We start from the raw sequence: 25,413 nt of genomic DNA, 5'->3' as shown, positions 1-25,413 counted from the left end.
ATGCAGGAGTTAATTGATCAAAATTTTTGTTGAGGATGAGTGTGGACGCATGCATGTATAATTGACTTTAAAACCTGATAGTGTTTTCTCAGATTGTTCTCTGTCAAAAAAGTATTTATTTTCCACTCCCACTTTCACCAAGGTGAAGTCTTTAAGAGTGACCATGAGCAAACTGATACAGGTCTACAATTGGAGAATTATCAGCTCAAGATGCGGTAAAGCCATAAACTTGAATTGTAAATTTTGTTTTTGCAAAGTAAAATTATGTATGGCAAGTTTGCCATGAATTTGGATGAAATCTGAGTTATACCTAAAATTTATCTTCAAAATGAGATCTGGTTGAAAATTCTCTTTGGCTAAACTTAATTAACCACCCCTCCCTTTTAAACTATTCAACAGACCTCAATATCCAAGACCATGCTGGGAACACTCCGCTCCATGTTGCTATTGAACATGATGCATTGGAAGTAGTTGATTATCTTCTCCAATGGTAAGTAAAGTGTTTTATTTGTGATGCATACAGCACTGGAGCAAAAACAATGACAAGTGAAATCTCTGTTCTGCACTTTCAAAGAATTATTAACATGGAAAAAATTTTGAAATCCGATATCTTGCACCATCCAAAAGTTAACATTTATGGAGGTATTTTTATTATTTTTAGAATTAAAAAACATGCAAATGAAAATCTTGGAAACTCACATATCAATGGTAGGAAAGAACATTTTTTATGATGAGTAAAAGAGTAAGGGGCAGAAGTATAAAAGATGATTTTTGGCCGACTGATAGGGTTGAAGCATTATAGATTTCTATATAATCTAGTTAGTATTGCTGCTTACAGATATAATGTCCATGCTATTCCCTTTTGGCCAAGGGACAGACAAAAACCTGAGTTTGGATTATTGCCGGAAACATGCTACCTCTTACAAATTTATTCTGTAATGATATTGTTAATGTAGAAATTATATTGTTTATTGTGACTTAATATTTGTATTTCTTACTTAATTTCAGTAATGTTGACACAAACATTATCAATGATAAGAAGCAGTCTCCCCTCCACCTTGCTACTGAACTCAACAAACTGTCAGTGCTGCAGGTGATGGTTCTTCACAAAGACAAATTTAACATTCAGTTAGGGGGAGATCATGGCAGAACTGCCTTACACATAGCAGCAATATATGACCATGATGAGTGCGCAAGAATTCTTGTAAGTTAAATAATCATACATTTACATTTTATTTATTATTGGGTTTACAATGCAGCAATTTCAGAGTGTAAAAATCATTCGCCTTAACCAGGATTTCTTGAAATTATTATTAGGCGCTAGGCTTAATAATCTTACAAAGTGGATTTGTTTAAAAAATGTTCACGTCAGTTAAAAGGGATAAGTTTAATCTGAACAATCATTTCAAACTATGTGCATCTGTATGGTCACAATTTTCCATATATTCTAATGTTAATTTGATTGGTTTTCAATCCAATGATGTAGAAAATACAATGTGTTTCCAAACTATGCGTGCATTCTTTTCTAGGGGTAGAGGCTACCAGTATGCAAAGTAAAAGTACCAGTATGTGAGATGCAATGTAAAAAATGCTGAACTGTTACTTGAGAAAAATAGCGAATTTGTTAGTAAAGTGTTGATCAAAAGGGTACTGATGGAAACGTTGTGCAAAAACTGGGGAGTACAATGTGTTTTATGCCTAGCAGGGAATATGCAAGTCATGTGTTTTCAGTTCAACTTGCACTGAAGCCATGTACCTATGTGCAAAAGGAATCTTGATGTTCATTTGTAAATTTGGAGATTATATGTGGTAGGGTAGATCAAAGAAATTTTTAGAATATTTTAAGAATATGGTCTGAATGAGCAATTATTTATTACTGTAAAAGCAGTGTATGAAACTATAAGGTAAGAATGAAAGTGAATGGGGACTTTGGCGACTGGTTTGAACTAGAACTAGAGGGCGAAACAAGCATCCATAATGTACACATGGTGGGCTAATGTTTTTATAGTTAAATTTGCCAGAGATGGGGCATGGTAGTCCAGTCGATAGCATGTTGGGCTATTGACCTGATGGTCTGGATCCAATTCCAGATGACACCTCTGGTCACCTTAAGCTGCACCCTAACTGTATGATTTTTTGGGTACCAGACCTTCCTGGAAAACCATGGGTGGCACAGGAACTGGCCCTCTTCCAGGAATGTGCAAATTTCATATGCCTTTGTGCAAAGTAAGGTGAGCTCCAACCTCACTTATCAACCTAACCTTTGCATTGATTACTGTGCTTTTTTAATTGTCAGATATAGATTAAAAGATAAGGCAGGATTGTAAATGTAAATGATCTAATTATGCATGCATTCAGGTGGATTTGCACCCTGAGGCTGGTGAGATTTTGAGTTAAATATTTCCACCAGCGTACATATTAGCTGACAAAAAATATCTTCTGTAAGCTAGTTTGATAACACTGCATATTTATTACCATTTATTACCCTTTAACTTCTTAGAAAATTTCACATGAAAAAATGTAAATTATACAGAGATAATTACAGTACGTACTTGTATGTGCAATTTTCTTGGAATACTGAAAAGCTTTTGCTCAAGAATTACATAATAAGCTGATATGCAACATATAATTCTGTAGAACTATTTGCATTATGATGAAGAAGTTATTTTTTCTTTTGAATAAAAATAAAATATAACCAATAAAATTTGTTCAGATTGTGTGACATTAGCCTCCAGTATTCCCAAATAAAACAAAATTGCATTAATTTATGCAATATGCTGTATTATCACTCACCATTTATCACTGATTCCTGATCTTTTGGTATAAAATATATATATATGTATGTGTGTATATATATATATATATATATATATATATATATATATATATATATATATATATATATATATAAAACACAGTAATCAACCCGAAGGTCGGTTTAGTTGGTGATGGTAGAGATCACCCAGTACTAAGCCCTATACGGGGTGTGAAAATTCACACATCAGGGTAGGAGGGCCAGTTCCTTCCCCTGTGCCGGTTATGGTTTCCCAGGAAGACCTGGTACCCGAAAAATCACACAGCTTGGGTGGAGCTGCAGGTGCCCAGAGTGCCTGTCCCGGGAATCGAACCCGGGACCGGTCAGTAGTCCAACGCTCCACCCACTGGACTACCGCAACCCATATATATATATATATATGTATAATTAATTATATATTTTAAATTTTGGAATGTTCATGTGGCCATCATGATGGTATTGTGATGTAATTCATCTCCGTTACCAGCATTAAATCTGATATTTTGGGAATAATCAACCCCAGTTGTACTCTTACAATGGGCAAAGGATATGGTGAGAGAAATTACAGAGGAAATAAAAAAATAAATAAATGAATTATTCAAATCAAATAAAAATAAAATGATATAGAGGGGGGTTAGAATAGAAAATGATTAAGCCAGAATATAATGGCCAAAAATTCTCTGGCTAAGGTGTACTATATAGCTTTGACCCTCGCCCTTACCAAGCACTCACCATACAGGGCTTAGGAGAGAATTATCTCTGTGCCAGTGGCCCAGAGTGCCAATCACATATTGTAAAATATATAGGCACTCTCTAGCTTGGATATACTATATAGCATTGATCCTTGCTAGTCTCAAGCACTCAAACTTCAACAAAAACACTCTGGCTAAGATATACATACTAGACAGCATTGACCCTTGCCCTTATCAGTCACTCACCCAGACAAGGCTAATGAGAGATTTCTCTCCGTGCCAGCTGCCCACCAATCACATGTAATAAAAAATTTATTTATTTTATTTTTTCTTTCCTCGGTAATTTCCCTCAACATATCCTTTGCCCATTAGTAAGAGTACGGCTGGGGTTGATTCTTCCCATAATGTTCATACGGCCGTAGTTACCATTCGCTTCATACATTAAATCTGATATTTAGATGGTTGTAGACCTCTACCTCCTTGACTGGTTTGTTATTTGGTTAAAGTATAGAATACCAAAAAAATTTTTTGAAAAATGCTTAACCTGTATCTTATTGCAGATAAAGGAATTTGGAGCAACTCCCAGATGTCCTTGCAACAATGGGTTCTACCCAATCCATGAGGCAGCTAAGAATGCTTCTTCCCGAACCATGGAGGTGTTTTTACAGTGGGGGGAATCAAGGGGATGCACGAGGGAAGAAATGATATCTTTCTATGATGCTGAGGGCAATGTACCGTTACATTCTGCTGTGCATGGTGGAGACATTAAGGTAGGTAATCAAAATAACATTGGGTCTGGTTTATGAATAATTTTTTCCCATTGGTATGCGAATTTGTTTTTTCTTGCTGACATGGCAATACTTGCATTTCACTGTGATGGCATTCATGCCAAACTGGTTTCAACAGGAGCTGAATGCAGTTAAACATAATATTGTATTTTTTCATTTAGCAGAAACCCACTTTATCAGGTTAATCTCTTCCACAGGAACAATTGTGTCTCGAAAATGTCATAAAGTGATCTCAGTAACACACTAATATATGATGCTTCATAATAGATTATCTATTGGGTTATTTACGCTTTATTTAATATCCTTATTTTAAAGTCTTTGTCATGAACTTCGGGAGAAATAACTTTGGTGGTAAATGTCTTCAATGGCATTAAAATATCTCAATGATGGATTATGTGTTATCTTCCACTTTTAGGTGGCACTCACTTTACTTCAGAGTCTGAATTTTTAATAGGGCATCAATATTTCTGTTAATAAAATTCCTTCCTCTCTAAGCTCATCTCTTTCAATGAATTTCAAAATGCCCAAATGATTGCTCACACTTGTGTATGTAAATACTGGATGAATAATTGAAATTTTGATCAAAAAAAAGAAAAACAAGCAATTCAAATAATATCTTTAGTGTTATGGCTGGAAAGAAAAATGGAATCAAAAAATTCTGATTCAATAGTACAAAAAATTGTAGGGTCATCAAGACATTCTATTTGCTGATTTTGTGCAGTTATTTTAAGTTGCTGGTAACAAACATTTGAAATTAAAACATTTGAGTGACATAATTTTTAATTATTTTTCACTGTTTTTTGCTGATGTGAGATTAAATTTTAAAGTCAGATGCCACCTGTACTTAAATATGATATTAAATAAGCTGAGAATAGATTTGAGGTGGCTTATCCATGAAAGGAATTTTGAAAAATTAAATGTTGCACCATGAAAGCATATTTACTCCCAGAAAACTTTGGAATATTACTTCTATTATGTGTGCATCCTCAAAAAAACAATCCTATTTCCGTTCTTAGGCTCCTTAATTTCTGAAATCCATCACCATTTAACACAAGTTAGATAGCAAAAATATTCATTTACAATATTTTTTTTTTAACCCATATCATTTAGGTTAGCATTCCAAATGTTGTCTCTAAACTAAAAAACTTGACCCAAATTCCCGTTGGAAAATTTGCAATCATCAAGCATCTAAAAAGCATTTTCAAAAGACTTCTATGTTTTGCAAGACTTATCTTGGTGTTTTAGGGTAATTAGGGAGATAAAATATGTAGTATAATGGTTTTTAGTTTAACTGATTTCAGATATTCAATTTTAGAATTAATTGTGACAATGAGTGCAAATCTCTGCACAATAGGTGTTAAGCATTCGTACTTATGATTCCTATCAAGGAATGAATTAGATAAACAGGGTCAAATCCAATATATTTATTTCATGCTTGTTGAGTTTGATCCTGACAGATTTTCATTACAACTATTCAATTTAATGGATTTTACGCGAACTTCATACTATCGCAATTGTTGATCAATGGAGTTTTATGAGCAAGAGGTAATCAGTGTTTTTCAACAAAAATTCTATTATTTATTCCTCCAGGCAGTGGAACTGTGCCTTCGAAGTGGTGCAAAGATCTCAATGCAACAACATGATCTATCCACTCCAGTACATCTAGCATGTGCACAAGGAGCATTGGAAATAGTGCGCCTCATGTTCAGCATGCAGCCCAAAGAGAAGGTTCAATGTCTTGCTTCTTGTGATGCCCAGAAAATGACACCATTGCATTGTGCTGCCATGTTTGACCACCCTGATATTGTGGAATACTTAGTGAAAGAGGTGTGTAAGATATGAAACAAAATATGAACTGAATACGTTTTCACAACTAGTCATATGATGAGTTTCATCATTTGTGTCCTCTATTGGTTAATTTGTTTGCATATATTTTCTTAGCATACAAAATTGATTTTGTAGGACTTTTAAATATTAGAACTGGAGTAAACTATGTTGCTTTGTACAAGAAATTATAATACTTTGATTATTGACAATAAGTTCATATCTTACCTCTTTACATGATTCAAAATTGCAAAGCACTTTTATTACATGGAGGATTAAACATTGCTATGTATTGGTAGGATTTTAGCAAGTAACTGAGTATGTTTCTTTAACAGACAAACTTATTCTCGTTTTCTTTGGGAAATATTTTTTTGCAGTTCCTTAGTTTAGAGCTTAGGTTACCATTGAAAATTATTCATAAAAAATTGACAGAATGTTCGTCAAGTAGTCATGTTTTTATGAGTGAAGGCATAGATAGAGGCCATCTGCTTTGAATATTGAGGAGTAAGGGACGTCAGTGACCTGATTTGTTGGAGGTGAGAGGGATGATGGCTGGGACTACTGGAGCCTCTGAAATTTCATCTCATAGTGGACTATATGCCACTGTTCATGGAAGCCAGATTTCCCTAGCTATCAATTCTCCATAGATTGTCATCTGCTTTTAGGATACCAGTAGTAGGCAATAGCAAAGAATATTAGAAAACTATTGCATAGCAAACCTATAACTGTTTTTTCTTGTTATGAGATGGAAATTCATGAAAGTGATGCTCAATGCAACAATTTCAGAGTGTAAAAATTATTCACCTTTGGAATTTGGAAAGTGAGGCTATTTTTTCGATTTATATGTGTATTAATTTTGTGCAATTAGTGCAGTAATTTACATTAAATGACAGATAAAACTCATGGCCTGGCAGACATAAGTAAGTAAATGGAATTGACTTGAATGTTGTGATTCATGATATTAAACATATTAACCTTCCCTGTTGTTTTTTGTTGATAAATATGAGTCTAGACCTTCCCCAGACTACAACCTTGATGTGGTGGAAGGGCTTGTGCATTCCGATGACCCCTAGAGCTGTGCTGGCAGGAGTGATAATAATTGCTCCTGGTAGGGTCACCCATGCCAGATAGGTCGAAGGTTAGGATTCAGACAAAAGGTGTCTGTTCCTCAGTGAGGCGGCTGCAAAGGCTTCTGACCCCAGTGGGGCGGCCAGTAGGTGATGGTGTCACTTTAAAAAAACTATTGAGGAAGGCAACGGGAAACCACCTCAATTATCATTCCCAAGATTTAAATGATGGATGCTACAGATAATATGAGTCCTGGCAACAACAGGGCTCAGCCCAATCGGCCATGTGTCATGCCCGGCAGTGGGGAGGCAAGGCTTCCGTGGTCGTCATCCCACGAAACTCTTGCAAAAGAGAACTGACAGCAGCAAGACAGAAGACGCAGAAGAAGAAGACCAAATTAGTTAGTGGAATGTTAGGACAATGTTGAGGACAGGAAAACTAGAGAATATTATGTGAGAGATGGGAAGGGTTAGTATAGATATTTTAGGTCTATGCGAGGTGAGATGGAAGGATAGCAGGGATTACTGGAGTGATAATTATAGAACAATATACAGCGGTGGGGATGAGAGTCAATGAGGGGTTGCCATAATATTAAATAAAGAGGTAGGAAGAAGCATAGTCAACATAGAACAGGCAATGGATAGAATATCACTAGTAAAGATAAAAGCAGAACCGACGAACTTGGTTATTATTCAGATATACATGCCACCGAGCAACTATAAGGAGGAACAGGTCGATAGGATATAAGAACAGTTAGAGGACATAATCGCGTGTGCTCCTGCAGGGAAACATTTGATAGTGATCGTGTATTGGAATGCGATGGTAGGTGAAGGAAGAGATGGTGATGAGGTTGGAGACTATGGTTTAGGCACGAGGAATGACTGTGGGGAGAAAGCAGTTGAGTTCTACAGGAGACAGGGGTTAGTCATCACCAACGCATGGTTTAGACAACAAAAAAGGCACAGGTATACATGCATAATACCAGGTGCCTCAGAAAGGTATCAGCTAGATTATATTCTGTTTAGACACAGGTTTAGTAACAGTGTGATAAATTCGCACAGCTTTCAGGAGCAGATGCGGACTCTGACCACAATTTCGTTGTTATGAAATGTAGCATCGGTTTCAAAAAGATAAGGCAGGGACAGCAGGTTAGATAATGGAACATAGAAGCATTAAATGGATTAAAAAGGAAGGAGTACCAACAGGCTGTAGAGGAAATTATGGAGGATGGTAAAGGGCTTAGTACTATCGAAGAAAAATGGGAAAGTATCAAGAAAGGGTTATCTAAAGCCACAAAAGACACTATTGGAACGGTTAACGCAAAAAGGACTGGGAAACCATGGATCACGGATGAGATGATTACAAAGATGGATGAGAGGAGAAAATGGAAGAATATCAGTACAGAGTTAGGCAAAATGAAGTACAAAGAGTTAAACAATAAATTGAGGTAAGCAACAAATAGGGCAAGGGAAGCATGGTGGAAGACGCAGTGTGAAGATATGGAAAGTTTGCAGAGGAAGGGTGAAATTGGTGCTCTGTACAGCAAAGTTAAATCGTTATCCGGAAAAGAATCATAAAAACTTTGATATAGATTGCAGCTATGTACAGCGCGGAAACGTGGTCATTGAAGCAGGAGGATAGGCTTTGAAATGTGGGTGTGGAGAAGAATGGAGAAGGTAAAATGGACAGAGAAGAAAACAAATGAGGAAGTATTTGGTATGGTGGACGAAGAGAGGGGTTTGTTGGGAGAAATCCTATGGAGGCAGGAAAAGTGGATGAAGGGGGTTTTGACCGGCAGTGGGATGTTGAAGACTGTGATAGAGGGGAGAATGTTGGGCAAACGAGGAAAGGGAAGGAACAGGATAGGGATGTTGGATGGGATGAAGGGAGGAAGGAAGTACTCAGAGATGAAGAGGGACCTGATGTAGAGTAGAATGCTGGATTTTGTGTTTTGTTAGTAGTTACAAAATACTATTTATTTATTAGTGGTGTCCATCCAAAAACCTACCTTGACCGGTAGATTACCTAATAATAATGGGTCATGAGAAATGCAGGTAATCAACCAGCAGCAATTTTATTTTTTATATTAAAAATTTCAGAACTGTGAAAGAAATGAATGATGGATCAAGATAATGAAGGAATACCAAAGACACTTCAGTAAAGGATACATGCATGATATAGAATGTTCCATAAAAATCAGCTCATAATAGCTGAGAGCTTACATATCTATAATTATCCCTCATTTTTTATTACCTGCTGCCCTCTTTCCCTCAATTACTGTAATTATTCAGTGCTTTACTTTACATTTAGGTATTGAAACTTGAATGATTCATGATGAGCCATGAAAAATAACTCCTCCAATTCAAGCAGGGGGTTAGATGAAGATGTAGATTTTTTGGCATGAAAACACAGGTATACCATCAACTGATGTTGATCTAGAGGCTATTATATATGGCACATATTCACCATTATTATCAGCTACCAATAAAGGTGTATAATCTGCATTCACCTAATAGGCTATAGAATATCTTGTCATTTGTTATAGAATTGGAAAAGCCATTTATAAAGGCAAGGAAGAGTTGACGGGTCAAAATTGTTTCCTGTGGTACTCCACAAATCACTTTAAGGAGGGAGAACCTGATATGTATAATGACATCTGAAGTATGGTAAATGCATTTGACCACCTGCTGTCATGTGGTTAAAAAAGAAGGTATGCAATCACTTTCCTCACATCGTTGATATCAAAAGCCATAGAGAGAATATGAAATTTACCCAAATGGATTTTTATCAAGTTAACCTTGATATTCATCCCAAGAGTTTTATTCCCACCTACAAGTACACTCCAACCCTTGGTGATTGTGAGGTCTCAAATAGTAAAAAAGTTGCAAAACCCCTGACATGAGTCTTTATCGCAACTCTTTATTTGTAATTTTGAAGTCAAAGAACCTGTTTTCAGGTTTGGTACCATCAGAATAACTTATTCAGACAGTCTTTAAAAAACTATGGCATTGCAGGCTAAATATAATTCGTGGTTAATTTTAATAGAAAATCTTACTAGTCTAGTTCGAAGATAATTTCATTCGAAATTGTGTAATTTATTTTTCCTTCCTAAGGGTGCCGATATCAATGCTCTGGATAAGGAAAAGAGATCTGCCTTACTTTTGGCAGCCTCTCGAGGGGCGTGGCGTACAGTACACACACTTATTCACTTGGGGGCAGACATCCAACTGAGGGATGAGAACCAGCGGAACACCCTACATTTGATTGTCATGAATGGTGGGAGATTAGAAGAGTTTGCACATCAGGTGAGCCAGGTCTGTACTGAAAGGTGGTAATTTGAAGCATAGTTTATGTTGCTTATTACTATATTTCATGGCAGTATCTTGATTTACATGTCCTACAAATTTTAACCAACTTCTTGTGTTGTTTGTCTTTATTGAAAATTACATGAATGTGATGTTTAATCATTTTATGTCATGAATTTAGTCCCTGGGGTAGGCATAAAATTATTTTTATGGAAGCAAGCAATACTATTTAAGGAAATTTCAAGAGAAGCAGCTCATTTGTGTGCATCATATAGGTGGTCCCCAAGCTATGGCTGAGATGTATTAAAGTGAGATTTGTGCATAAGTCAGATGCTTGATAAACACATAATGTATGAAAATAAATGGTAAACTACATAATCTAAATCTTACAATATTGTCTTAGATAGTTAAGAAACCTAGTAAATAAGTTAATAATGCAATTAGATGAGTGCAGACATTTTGTAGATAGGCCAACATACTGCCTATGCCATTTTAAAAATTTTCCATGACTACTTTTTATTGCCAGCAAAATTATATTCTGGCGCAAATTGAAATAATGAGTGTAAAAAATATACCAAATCTATGTATGCCATTGAGGTGTATTGTTTAGATATAGTATGTTCATGTAAATGTAAACCCTTTATTTACCCCTATATAATTTGTGATTTTTACTTAAACAACATGATTTACAATTATTATTTGCCTCAGAAATATGGGCTGCATGTATTTGGTTGGTCAAGTTGTAGAGTCAATCAATAAGATAGTTGAAGTCAATTGAAATGATGAAGTTTGACCGACTTTATACCTACAATTTCAAGATCTAATCTTCTGCGAACAAAGTATGCATGAGGACGGAAGGGAAGGAAGTTTCCACCATCAGAGCATCGCATCGTGAAAGTGTGAGGGAAGAGGATGTGTGAGTGTGGAGGTTGACAATGGGTTGCAAAGTCAACATGATATTGAAAAAGCTTGTATATTTCACTCATGGAACATTTATACTAAATGGATGCCCATTATAATAGGAAAATCATGTTACTATTTCTGTCCTATGAGCCATTTCTTCTCATTTAGATTTAGATTGGAAGGTAAATGCAAATATTATTACAAATCATTCATTTCAATATTACCAGATGGCAGTATAGTGAAAATTAATGTGCCTAAAAAGCTTCAAAAATTCCACTCAATTACTTAAGTGAAGTAAAAAGCCATATCATTCAAATAACTATGAAAAATGAAAATTTCACTAGTCATATGTTGGGCCAAAACAATGTACACAGGGAAATATTCCAGAGTTGAGAGGTCTACAGCTCAAATTGTGGATTGCACATAGTAAAACTTGATCGTATGTGGCTAAGGTCTGGTTGATAAAATGGCAGTTGACATAGGAAACCTTTTCAGGTTTTTTTATTAAGGTTTTATTACTTTAAAACTTTTATTGGAATCAGTATTTTCATTGATGCACTTCAAGAATATAGGTGTGTAACCTTTATGTAAAGGTATGAAATTTTCTTCATGCTCTCTAATGGGATTGTTTTTCCATGCAGGGGCAGACAGAGGCTGGGCTAAGACAGTTACTCAATGAAAAGGACAACACTGGCTGCTCACCCTTACATTATGCTAGCAGAGAGGGGCATATCAGGAGCCTTGAAAATCTCATACGCTTAGGAGCTTGCATTAACCTCAAGAACAATAACAATGAGAGCCCTTTGCATTTTGCTGCTAGGTAAAAGTTATTTTCTGGTTATCATGTCAAAAAAAATAATTTGGGATTTAATTAATTTGAAATAATGATAAGATACTATTTCACAAAAAGCTAAAAAATGACATGGAAATATTGATTGTATCTTATTGATTCATACAAAATATGTCTGTAAGAAATCCTATTTCTCACAGTATTGTGAGGAACTATATCTCATCTCCCATTATCAATGGATACTTTAAAATTGTTAAATTAATCGATTGAAATTAATGATTATGTAATTTATAATATTAAGGAATAAGTCAATATTTTGATCATTTTCCATCATTTGCAAATAGTTTCCATAATTTTGATCCAATGGCATTAATGCACAGTTCTAACAAGAGTTTGGTTTGTAAATTTGCCTTTTGTTGAGTAAAATATTATACAAGTTTTTTCATATGCTAGCAGTCATTTCTGTGGACTTTTAAATATATGAGCATATTTAGAGCTTAATAAATATGCATGTACCAAAATATGCTCCACTTTTCTTTCTTTTATAATAAATTGGATACATTTTGTGATGGTCTTAAGAAGATTAGTACTGGTAGCAGGCCATGCTTATAGCCAGTAGGTACCTAATATCATAATTCATTGGATCATTTTGGTTTTCCTCTTGAAGTCATCACATCAGACATTAAATTCTTCTGATGTATTCGGAAATGGTCATAATTATGAATCATTATTAATGGTTAAATAAAAGTTTCACATTAGTTAAACTCGTTGGAATCTCTACGATATTATAAATTAAGTGATACAATTTTAAGTATCAATTCATATTTTCCATTGATGCAAGAAGGATTATAGTTTTACATGGTTGAATACTAAATATATTTATCCTGAGAAAACTTTTTAATTTTTCTGTGCATAAATATTTTACTAATAATCATACTGTACAATGATTTTTCTTAGGTATGGAAGATACAACTCAGTGCGCCAGCTGTTAGATTCCGAAAAAGGGACTTTCATTATCAATGAAAGTGATGGTGAAGGCCTTACACCATTACACATAGCATCACAGCAAGGTGAGCTCCTTTTTTTAATGATTCATCCTACAGCACATAGGTTTTATCCTTCCAATATTTAGTCGTGAGTAATTCATAAAATTTGACCCAGATGAATAATTGAATTGTGACAGACTTATTTTTCTTCTCTTAGCTTATTTTCAGACACCAACATTATTATTGCTGCAATTTCTGATTCCGTAGTACCTGACATCTTTATCACACTGTTTTTGCCATTACTCTGTGGAATCACTCCTTTATATTGATAATAGAAATACAGAAATTCCACAATTAACATTTATTGACTGCCAGGGTCAATATTGTCTTCATTCATGGTCCTTTCTTCATTTAGCCTGCTTCACAAAAACAAATACACTTCTATATTCGCTGAACACCTATTGCTGCACAACCATCACAGTGCTTCTCAACCCAAGATCCTACAAATGGAGAAATTAGGTCCGGGATTAAATGCACCCAAAGAATTAGAGATTAGCACCCATATGCCCCCAAAGAAGACCTTAGTTAATGAGCTGTTGTGCCCTTCCTGCTCTCCCCACCTATGTTTTCCATAACTCCACTGATCTCCCTCAGCATCGCAGTGTGCTCAAGCCCCTGCAAGCTACACATCGACCCTTCCCCACCCTCACTCTCACCCTTCACCCAAATGCCTCACTCCTTCATACCCTCCCCCTTTTCACTCCTCTACCCACCCCTTCATCCTGAGTGTAGATATACCTTGCCTTACATTTTATCTTCACCTGATGATGCCATATAATGGTCCAACCATGGTCTTCAGTATATAAATTGTGGAATTGCTGTGTTTGTATTATCTATACTACTTCCATTTTTATTTAAATATTATTTCATGATGCTATTATTTGCAGAGACCAGAATCATGTATTTTTTTAGTGTTTTGAATACCATTCTCATAATTTCTCTTCAGGGTGGACAAAGTCAAATGAGCTTATCAGGAAATTTAATCTCAATTATCCTCCAGTGCTTATTTTGCCTCCTCTTGTTAATCCCTTGTTTCATTTACGTTTTTATTATGCTGGGGCTTTTAATATTCCTTGTGTTAGTAATCTGATCTTTTTGCATATCAATGTAAATGTGTCAAACATTAAGAAGTTGTCATCTCTTATGGTAAGTTTGTATGAACTATATATTTTCAAATGATCAGTATGGTAGATGAAAGTATAACATTCTAACACTGGTTCAACTTTCTTGATTTTTATGAATTAATAGGCTATGTAAATTCCATCAACTTTTTAATGTGTGATACCTATGTAAAATTGCCTCTGTATATCACACCATAGTAAAAATTTGGATGTATGTAGTGCATAAATTTATGCAGAAATTGTATTCATTTAGCCAGTTTTCTAACTTGCCTACTCATAATGCAAGTATAAAACACTTGGCTCGGATGAATTTAAAATGCTTCCCAAATTTCATGGCTCAAAAAATGGAACTGATGTACTTTCAACTGGCCAATCCTGTTTATTGAAGGTAAAAAATGTCAGTAACAATTTTTGTGCATGTTACATCATAGGTCACACACGAGTAGTACAGTTGCTGCTAAACCGTGGAGCACTTCTTCATAGAGACCACAATGGAAGGAATCCTCTGCATTTGGCTGCTATGAGTGGTTACACTCAAACTATGGAATTACTTCACTCAGTTCATTCCCACCTTCTTGATCAAGTTGACAAAGATGGGGTAAGTGTTTTCTTCAGTAACTTATCTTTATGTTTATCTAACATTGAATTTTTATTGTGTTTGCAGTCGATGTTCTTATAGATAGTGTGCTGTGACAGTAGTGTGCTTTGACAAATTCCAAAGAAACTGCGGGAGATGCCGCAACAGTAACTTTTAACGGAGTCATCCGCTGATGTGCATTTCAATGCAACAATTTCAGAGTGTAAAAATCATTCGCCTTGACTGGGACTCGAACCCAGATCCCTCAATATCCGGTCGAGTGCTTTAGCCACTAAAGCTACCAAGGCGTCCTCTGAAATTCTGAAATTTTGGGGCTTTTAAAGGAACTAGATGTTGTGACGAAATACCGCACATACAATGTCACAGGCATTCGTAGTCGTGCGCGACGCGCCACAGTCCACACGAGGTTAAAGCCAACTTTAAGCACTTATGGGGTGTTTATACTTTGACGAATTCCAAAGAAACTGCGGGAGATGCCGCAACAGTAACTTTTAAAGTAGTCATCTGCTAATGTGTATTTCAATGCAACAATTTCAGAGTGTAAAAATCATTCGCCTTGACTGGGACTCGAACCCAGATCCCTCATTGCCTGTGACATTGTATGTACGGTATTTCGTCACAACATCTAGTTCCTTTAAAAGCCCCAAAATTTCAGAGTTTAAGAGGACACCTCGGTAGCTTAAGTGGCTAAAGCACTAGACCGGATATTGAGGGATCTGGGTTCGAGTCCCAGTCAAGGCGAATGATTTTTACACTCTGAAATTGTTGCATTGAGTAGTGTGCTGATTACTCATTTTCCATCTGATAGGTGAAATACCCATTGTGCCTGGCAAGAGTCATTCCTTGTCTTTCCGATTCCCTGTTCCTACCCTCCCATATCAATGATAGCAACTAATAAAATTCTATCCTTTTGAAACGTTTTTCCTCCCTCACTCAAATAATTAATTGCATGCTGTCAAGCAAATAATTTCTCTATGGTATGTCTTATAAACTATTGTTCAATTTTAGTTTGACATGAGTGAGGAACTACCTGTTTAATCCGTTTGCATTCTTGTGGCACAAATAATTACGAATTAAGTAAACTCTCAATGCACCTGTGCTCTATGAATATCAGCTCATTATTTTGTCTAAAAGTTTATCTGCAGAGTCATTTTTTGTTCTTGAAAAAGAGGTATTGTACTTTATGGAATTATTTAATGATGTTATTTAGAATAATTATGACATGAGTTGTGATTTAGAGGCAACTGAGAGTATTTAGACCCATAAGTATCTATGCATGTGTTTTCGAAACATAATTCAGCATAATGGCTGAAATGTTGGGTCACCATACTGGGTTTGAAAGCACAGAAACTCCATGTAACAGAATTTTGTGTGATGGCCTGATTTAAATATGTACAATTTTTAAGTTTTCATTGATTTCATTCAGCAAATTAAATTAATTCTTACTTCCTGTTTCTTTATTAGAATTCCGCTCTCCATCTAGCAACAATGGACAATAAGCCAAGTGCAATATCATTGCTTCTATATATGGGATGTAAACTCCTGTACAATGCCAAGGATCTAAGTGCAATAGACTACGCAATATATTATAAATTTCCAGAAGCTGCCCTTGCAATGGTCACTCATGAAGATAGGTAAGTTATAAATGGGGCAATAGAAAGAGACAAATTGAAAAGAAATACCCTATAGCATTTAGTATTCAAGTAAGACTAAGTATTTTATTTTAATGGAAACTTTTTTCAAGTCAGATCATAACAAATCATTGCCAGTCATCAAGATAATTACTTCTGTATTTAGGCAGTTTGAACCTATTATTTTAGTATAACTGTGTACATTGCTTATGGAACCACAGTTTCATAGATGTCTTCACAGCATTATCTGAATGGAAACGGAGTCATATTTCCTTTCATCAGTATACTGTAACTAGATTTCATAAAACAATAATATTCCTTTTTTTATTTTATATAATTTGTTGTCTGAACCTTTTATCAAACATCCAATGCAGGCAATCTCATAAATGATGTTCTAATGTGAATTAAGGGAGCTTTAATTCAAAGTTTGAACAACCTAAATAATTGTTTTACATTTATGAACATCATTCAATATCTGTCCTATCTTCTTTGGACAAATTGTTATAACTTCAAATGACAAAGTTTTAATACAGCTTTTATACCACACAATACATCTATGCATAACCATCAAACTGATTGCATAATCCTCTGAAATTTATATACTTTTTGACCTCTCATTCAGCAGATATTGCAGTCCTATGGACATGCAAGATGATTTTCCTCTCAGTAAAATGCATGATCCTATAAAACAGAAAATAATTGTGGAAAATTTAGAAATAGGGTCCAAGCGAATGGAAACAGAGATGGATTTGAAGAGAAAATGCAACAAAACCGATTACATGACAACTAACTGTAAATTATGTTTACTATGACAAGTTTAATTTCTAAAATGAGGTAAAATATTTATGGAAAATAAAACCTCGGTTTTGGATAATTCATCCTTAATTAATTGCAAGTTCACTGTACAAGAAGATGATGAATATTGGATTGAAAAATGATAATGCATGGAAATTTGATTTTACTGGCTATTGAAATCCAGTAAGAGTTTACAAAACCTGACTGATATGGGTAGTGACAGTGTAGAATTTTAATTTTTTGCTAATGATTTCATCATAAATCCATAGTCAGTTAGGTATTGGTATTTCGATTGCCGCAGATGACTTCTGCCATGTGGTCAAATTCTTTTTGAAAAACATTTTTTTGTACCCTTATAATATTTTAGGATTTCCTAATGTGTATTTAGCATTTCATATAAACGAGCATTTAATTCCCTCTTCTAAGAATGATGTCTCAAGTTTACTGAAGAGTTCATTTTATTTTTTTCCCTTATATGTCTAAATAAGGTTTATCATTTCTGACATTCTTTCAAATTTTTTTAAAATATCAAGTGGTCTGTAACAACTACTTCGTGATTAGGTGTCTTTTCCATTCAGTGCTAAAGCAATAACCATCTTCCCTGTCATAGATAGATAGTTATTTGGTCGTATCAATTACTTCTCTGATTGGTTAAGAATAATATAAATATTTTAATGGAGTCGTCCACTAATACCCATTTCAATGTAACAATTGCAGAGTGTAAAAATCATTGACTGGGATTCGGACATTTAGGGATCCTGGTTCGAGTCCTGGTCAAGGGGAATGATTTTTACACTCTGCAATTATTGCATTTAAATGCATATTAGCGGATGACCCTGCTAAAAGTTTCTATCGTGGCATCTCCTGTAGTTTCTTGGTAGAATAATATAGCCCATTTTTTGCAAAAATATAGCCAAAGTTCCATCAAAATTGAGTAATTGAGGACAAATTTTTTAGTTCCCTCCTGATGGCACTTTCAGTAGGCAGAACAAAATATTTAGTCATAAAAAATGCTCCAAATGCAGCAGTATGTTCTGAAAAGATGATTATATAGAGAAAATAGTAACTGTGAAAACCTTAAATCATAGATACTTCTGGGTCAAAAACACCTCAGCTATCATCAGATTAGAACCCATGTTAGAACTCTTCTAAATAATATTATGAAATCTTTTCCATCAAATATAATACATGCCTCTCTTTCGTGGATACAAATGACTTTACAGTTGAATTTTAGACAAAATAATAAACCCATATAGGGAAGTCACAATGAATGGGAGCATTTGGTGTTCTCACTAATTCCACTCTACTATAATGAAACAGGAGAAGCTCAGTCAACGTTACCATCCTTCCCACATGAGTAAGTAAATGAAGGTGATGACAATTGAAGCAGGCCAAACCATAGCAAAATAAAGCTATGGTAAAAAAAAAGATACTTAATTACAACTAATACATTACTATACTATTACTGATCTCACACTCATGAATTATTGATGATCAATTATTCTCTTAATAATAAATAAATTCTATGCTATAAATCAACTATATCCTGTTTGTATGCAGACCCACTGTAATGCAAATGTTACGAATCAATGGAATAAATTCTCTCATGTGGAAGAAAAGTTAACAGTTATTTCAATGCAATAATTTCAGAGTGCAAGATCAACCTGCCTAGAGTGATTTTTGCACCCTCAAATTATTGCATTGAAATACATATTGGCGGATGACTCTTTTAAAAGTTACTGCTGGGGCATCTTCCACTGTTTCTTTGGAATTTAACTGTTATTATTTAAAATTTGATGGGTTGACCAAGATCCAATGGAAGTACATACTTTCTTCAACTTAACACCTCATGAGAATCAGTAAAAATCAGAAACTATGGAAGATGAGAGTTGTACATTTTGTTCTAATGAGATTATAATAATAGTGTAAAATATTGTGAAAAGGAGAGATATTATTGTAGGCATGTTAAGATAAAACAATATTTTCAAAATGTTCCACATCCGTACTCTCTCCCATTGAACCAGTAAAGCTCTCATTGAGCCTTAGAAAGAGAGAAAATAGTGTACTAGTCAATATGAAACCTTTTTCTCCTCCATTCTCCCTTAAATCAATTAAAAATTATCGCAATTAGTCCGAGTTTCAAGTACTTCTTCTTCAATCCACGAACTTGTTGGAGAAAGAAACTCCATAATAGCCAATCCAAACTACTTTTGCCAAATACAGGCAAGTCTTCCAGTTCTTAGCAATAAACTGGAAAATATATGATTATTAATAGAATTATAAATAAGTGCCAAGAAAACTTATCTCTTGCTTAGAGGTGAATTTTGTTCAATGAAAGGCCTATCAATGGACTGTCTTCCATTATTATTTCCATGGACTAATATGAGGTTTTGTAACTATATTTTGATGTAATCTCAAATATGTCATGCTTGTTTCAATATTCCAATAAATGTTTGTGCATATTGAAGGACACATTGAGGTTGTGAGATGCATATATAAGTAATATAATCATCACCCCAATTAAACTCCTTTACTTAAAGTTTCTCATAAGCTAAATGTTTTAAATTATTCCATGAACTTTTCTAAAAACTAATCTATTGCTATTCAATTAATTAGAGGTCATTCCTACCAATCACTTAATATCAGCCACTTGTGATGTTGTTATCATTTAACTTTTGTTTAATTGCAATTCTCAATTTATTTTCTGTGCATATACTTATACAGACATGTATTTCAAAACTGTTAAATCCTTTTTTGGCCATTGAAAATAATGTATCTATCTTTTGGTATTTGTGTGCCAAATCCATTAAGAATTGATTATTGTTTCCTTTCATTGAAAAAATAAAGAGGACCAGAGGTTTTGGCACTGAGATCTGACAAGCATCCCTGTGTGATATTGGCACTGATTGCCTCGATGCCTCGGGTTTTTGAAGCAGTCCAAGATAAAGGCATTACCAAGGCCAACTGTAAGAAGGACTCAAAATCTTTTTATGTGAGTTTCTTTTGTTAAAATTTAATAGCATGAATGATACATTATCATGAAAAGGAATAATTTTCTCTGTAAGGTCTGAGCAAGAGAGAGAGGCATGTGACCATCTGTATCCCAGCATTCCACATAACATACTTGTATTAATAAATAATGCCTAATACAGTTATACATGTATAGCTAAATTAATTAGTAATGCTGGAATGTGGTTATGGAAAACATGCCTGAAGAGACCACAGAAGGGAATCTTGTAATGCAACCAGCCCGTAAACATAAATACAAATTTATATATCAAGGCTGAACACTAAATGAATTAAGTGAATCAATATTAAAACATACAAAATATGAAATAAATACATAAAAATATAAAATTCTCTTTGCCACACACATTTGTGATGGGGAAAGAATTCATAATAAACAAACATACTTGCAAGTCACAGGGCCACATATGGTCTTTCCATACATTTATGCAACCAAAATAGGGACCTAATTCACTTTCTCAACTACATTTAAAACGTTGCTCTCCTAATAACTTTGTGGAAAACAGTAACTCAGTTGCTCCCATGGAGTTTTTTCCATATTGTTCCACTTTCCAGGCTTTGCTGGGTAAAATCAATTATAACTAGTGCATTTGCCAGGTCTAAATGATCACTCATCAGTTTAATAAAATCAAATTTAACTGCCAAGGAAATACTTTTAGGAATAAATACATTAAGCAATAGATTCTTCCTAGCAATACAAGTTTTTATAAAATTTCATGTTGCATATAAAAAACTAATATAAGAGCTAATGGATTGTTCATTTTAATGGCTTTGATTACTTTATATCTATAATTTTGTGGAATAATTCAACTGAATTTAAAGCTTAAATTGTGAGGAAAACATAATTTTAATGCCAAAAGTCTTGAATTTCTGCCTCATACACTTGAACTACTTGAGCTTGACTTGAGCCTACAGAAACGGTAATGGTGCAGGTGTATATGCCAACATCCAGCCATTCAGAAGAGGAAATAGAAGAATTATATGAACTACTGGAAGAAGTTATAGGAGCAGTAAAATGGAAGAAGAACCTAATTGTGATGGGAGACTGGAGCGCTGTGGTTAGAGAGGGCCAAGAGGGAAGGAGCATGGGAGTTTGGATTGGGAAAATGGAACCCCGGGGGAGAAAGACTGATAGAATTCTGCTACAAGAAGAACATGGTAGCGGCAAACACCTTCTTGGAGCAACTTTGGAGAAGAACATATACCTGGAAGATACCAGGGGACAGGGCAAAATACCAAATTGACTACATCCTTGTGAGAATGAGATGCAGAAACCAAGTTAAGCAATGCAAGAGCTACCCCGGTGCAGATGTAAATAGGGATCACAACCTTGTGGTCATGGACAGCCAACTGTGATACAAAGAAATTAAGAAAGTGACACAGGAACCCAGATGGAACACAAAAATAAAGTTCACCATAGCCATTGACAGAAAAATGGAAGGAATAAAAGTAACTGGTATAGAAGGACAATGGAAGGAAATGAAGAATATCGTAACTGAAGTAGCAGATGAACAACTCATGGGTAAGATGGTGCCAACCAATTGGCCATGGATAACAGCTCAAATAAGATACCTCATAGAGGAAAGAAGAAAATACAAGAATCCAAAAAATGAAACTGAGGAAGCCCTTAACAAGAAGTTGCAGAACCAAGTTGTACACCACTTGAAGGTGACTTAATTTAAGAAGAAAGCATGACAGAAGACAAATGGGGCCTGGATATACTGAGAAGTGAATTTGACCGAACCGTGAAAGACCTGAAGAACAACAAGGCACCAGGAGTTGATAAAATAAACAGAGAAATCATCAAAGCACTCAGGGCCAATGTAAAGGATACCCTATTTGAAATAATGAAAGATATCTACGACAAAGGAAGACTACCTGAGGACTTCGAGAAGAGTGTAACGATTGCAATACCTAAGAAACCTGGAACAGATAAATGCAAAGAACACAGAACGTTGCCTGAGTTCTCACACATTGAAAATACTTACTCAGATTCAGCCGATGAATAGAAGGAAAGGTAGAAGAAGCCTCTTGGAAAACCAATTCGGATTCAGGAAAAACCGAGGAGTAGGAGAGGTAATACTCAATTTGAGGGCACTGGCTAAAAAATTGATCCACGTAAACAAGCCATTATATTTGGCATTCATGGACTTGGAGAAGGCCTTCAACAATGTCCAATAGAACAAAATGTTCAAGATACTAAAAGCACTTGGAATAGACTACAATAACAGAAGAATAATCCATCGCCTCTACAAGAGTCATGGAACAACCTTGCAAATGAAAAACAGAAAGAAAATAGAAGCCAAAATAAGCAAAGGAGTTTGACTAGGATGCAACCTCTCACCAGCACTATTCAGCTCATATCTAGAAGAGGCAATAAAGGAAGCACAAGAATTGGGCATCAAAGGAGTCAAGGTGGATGGTGAAGAAATTAACATGCTGCAGTTTGCAGACAACATCGCTGTTGTAGCAGAGACATGAGAGGACCTGCAAGCAAATCTGAATACTATGGACCAAGTACTATGGGAATATAATATGAGCATCAACAAGAAGAAAACGAAAATCCTTGTGTGTGGAAGAGAGAGGCTGAATGCAGATATCACAATTCAAGGGATGAAATAAGAGCAAGCGTAATCCTTCATCTACTTGGGCAGCAATATAACTTGGGATGGCGAAGCTTGTCCGACATCAAGCAAAGAATAGCCCAAGCAAAGAAGGCATTCATTGAGAGGAGGCAACTACTGTGTTCAAAGAACATAAGATTGCAAACAAGGAAGCAATTTGTCAAAATGTTCATGTGGAGCATGGCCCTCTACGGATCGGGGACATGAAATATTAGGAAAGTGGACCAACGAAGAATAGAAACATTTGAAATATGGTGCTGGAGGAGAATGCTGAAAATTAAATGCACAGACAAAGTGAGGAATGACGAAGTATATAGAAGAGCAGAAGAGGAAAGGACCATATGGAGAGCTCTATGGCAAAGAAGAACTAGATGGATTGGACATACCTTGAGGCACAATGGATTTGTTAGAAACATAATAGAAGGAAAAATTGAAGGAAAGATCCACGAGATCAAGACTAGATCGTACAAAGAGACAAGTGCATAGGGCAAATTAAGAAGGACGTGAAAAAGGGAACCTATCAGAGGTTGAGGGAATTAACACTAAACAGGGAAGAATGGAGGGCTGCAGTAAACCAATATCAGGATTGAAATGCTGATGATGATGACACTTGAACTGACCCTCATCTCACTATTTCATTTGTATTACTCATGGGAGATGAGTTGTCCATGAAGCAATAAAATACTATCCAAGTGTGAAATAACCTGAGAAATATATAATATTAAAATTCATCTCTCTGGATGCATAACTAACATTAAATAAATAACAATGAATATTTCAAGTTTTAGAATGGTATTAATAATTAATAAATGTCATTGAATTGTGTAAACATTTTTTCTTGTTTCATTACAATTAATTTTTTTGATATGTATTTGTTTCACATGTTTCACAATTCACCATAAAACAGATACGGTATAATTTTAAGTGTCTTCAAAGTCTACACGTGAATTCTTCATTGGATCAAAAATCTGTAGATGGTTTCATCAATGCAAATCCAACTCCCCTGCCTGCCCTCAATGTAAGTGATCATACAATGAATCAAATATAAATTATGATAGTTGCATGGATACATATTAAGTGCATGCCCCAGATATAATTTTGTGAATATGTTTTTGTGGAAACGTTTTTTCTGATAATATTATTTGTTGTTTAATCATCTGTGAAACATGAATAAATTATCTTAGAGTTTATGATTTCCTTAAAATTTTAATGAATAAAATAGCCTAACGTTATATCTTCATCCATTGATGAATGGGTAAGTTTTTCATAAGAGAGGGACAGGATGGGGTAGCACCAAGGGTATGGCCTCTAACCAAAAGCAATGTGGTAATATTATTCGTGCCTGATTCCTTGTCTGAAATAACTGTGTTACGGCTAAATTTGTTGTTTGCAGAGAAAGACTGAGTTGCTCTTTATCACTGGTTCTTAATACGTGTATATATGCTGAGAAAACGTCGAGGATGACATGAGAGGGGTTTGACCTGGGAATAAAAATTTAAGATGAAACAATGAAGTCAGGTTTCGAGATGATCAAGCAATAGTTAGTCAAACAGCAGAAGAAGCCTACCGTTTATCAGTAGAATACCTTTAATAAATGAATTATATATTTGCTGAATTATGAAAACAGAGACTCATTACCTAATTAATGGTACCTGATACTCCTGGTGTTAAACCAAAAAGGAGAGACAAAATTCTGTCTGTAAGTCATGCCCTTTGACTAATATTAGCATCATGTTTTAGAGTAGCAGTATGCAGCAGCATTTTATTTTTTCATGGAGCTCCTTAAAATAGAAGTTGAAAAATACAGATACCTAATTATTGTACCATGCGGCATCTTTATAAAATATCTAGGTACTATATTTTGGGGGCATGGGCACTGATGCTCAAATTGAAAATTGCCAAAACATTTGATATAAATAGTGAAGTCACATGACCGGAGTGGGATAAAACCCCCCTGAATTTGACCATGAAACCAAGAAAAAATGACTATGGAGAAGATGATAATGGCACACTCGTGGCATCTTTCAAGTAAAAAGAGCTATAAATTCCAATTAGTGCTATCAATGGGGTCTACTTATTAATAGCACTGCCCTACAATATTACACTGCTCTACTATAAATGAAGTTGGAAAATATTCTCTAATTCATTGGGCAAATAAAGAGGAAGCAGTTCATGAAGACAGATGCATGCAGGTCCAAAAATATGACCTGCTTCAATAAGTACTAGTTTTTCATTTTTATATTGTGATTATTCAATAGTATTATTTTAATTATTGTCAAAATAAGTAGTTAATACATAGCAAAATACTCTAACAGTAAATTAACAAAAGTAATTTTCTTAAGCTCAAGGTGAATTAATATTCATCTTTCTGTTTTTTAGGTCTGAAAACTATCATGACTAAGAATTT

At 35.0% G+C, this 25,413-nt stretch overlaps 1 protein-coding gene across 1 annotated transcript in view; it reads left to right on the top strand.

Annotated features, from left to right (window-relative positions):
- TrpA1 (Transient receptor potential cation channel A1) overlaps nucleotides 1–25,413 on the top strand; it is a 68,707-nt gene that overhangs the window by 26,080 nt on the left and 17,214 nt on the right. The window contains exons 4-14 of the mRNA XM_071590253.1: nucleotides 400–490; nucleotides 1,009–1,204; nucleotides 4,047–4,256; nucleotides 5,865–6,101; nucleotides 10,280–10,480; nucleotides 12,016–12,194; nucleotides 13,122–13,234; nucleotides 14,763–14,929; nucleotides 16,394–16,563; nucleotides 20,203–20,347; nucleotides 23,914–24,024. Of these exons, the coding sequence (XP_071446354.1) occupies nucleotides 400–490; nucleotides 1,009–1,204; nucleotides 4,047–4,256; nucleotides 5,865–6,101; nucleotides 10,280–10,480; nucleotides 12,016–12,194; nucleotides 13,122–13,234; nucleotides 14,763–14,929; nucleotides 16,394–16,563; nucleotides 20,203–20,347; nucleotides 23,914–24,024 (1,820 nt within the window). The remainder of the gene's footprint in view (nucleotides 1–399; nucleotides 491–1,008; nucleotides 1,205–4,046; nucleotides 4,257–5,864; nucleotides 6,102–10,279; nucleotides 10,481–12,015; nucleotides 12,195–13,121; nucleotides 13,235–14,762; nucleotides 14,930–16,393; nucleotides 16,564–20,202; nucleotides 20,348–23,913; nucleotides 24,025–25,413) is intronic.

This window comes from Hetaerina americana, unplaced genomic scaffold (genome assembly GCF_022747635.1).
Source record: "Hetaerina americana unplaced genomic scaffold, ioHetAmer1.1.p SCAF_4, whole genome shotgun sequence".
NCBI classification, from domain to species: domain Eukaryota; kingdom Metazoa; phylum Arthropoda; class Insecta; order Odonata; family Calopterygidae; genus Hetaerina; species Hetaerina americana.
This window is presented reverse-complemented; position numbering and strand designations above follow the sequence as displayed.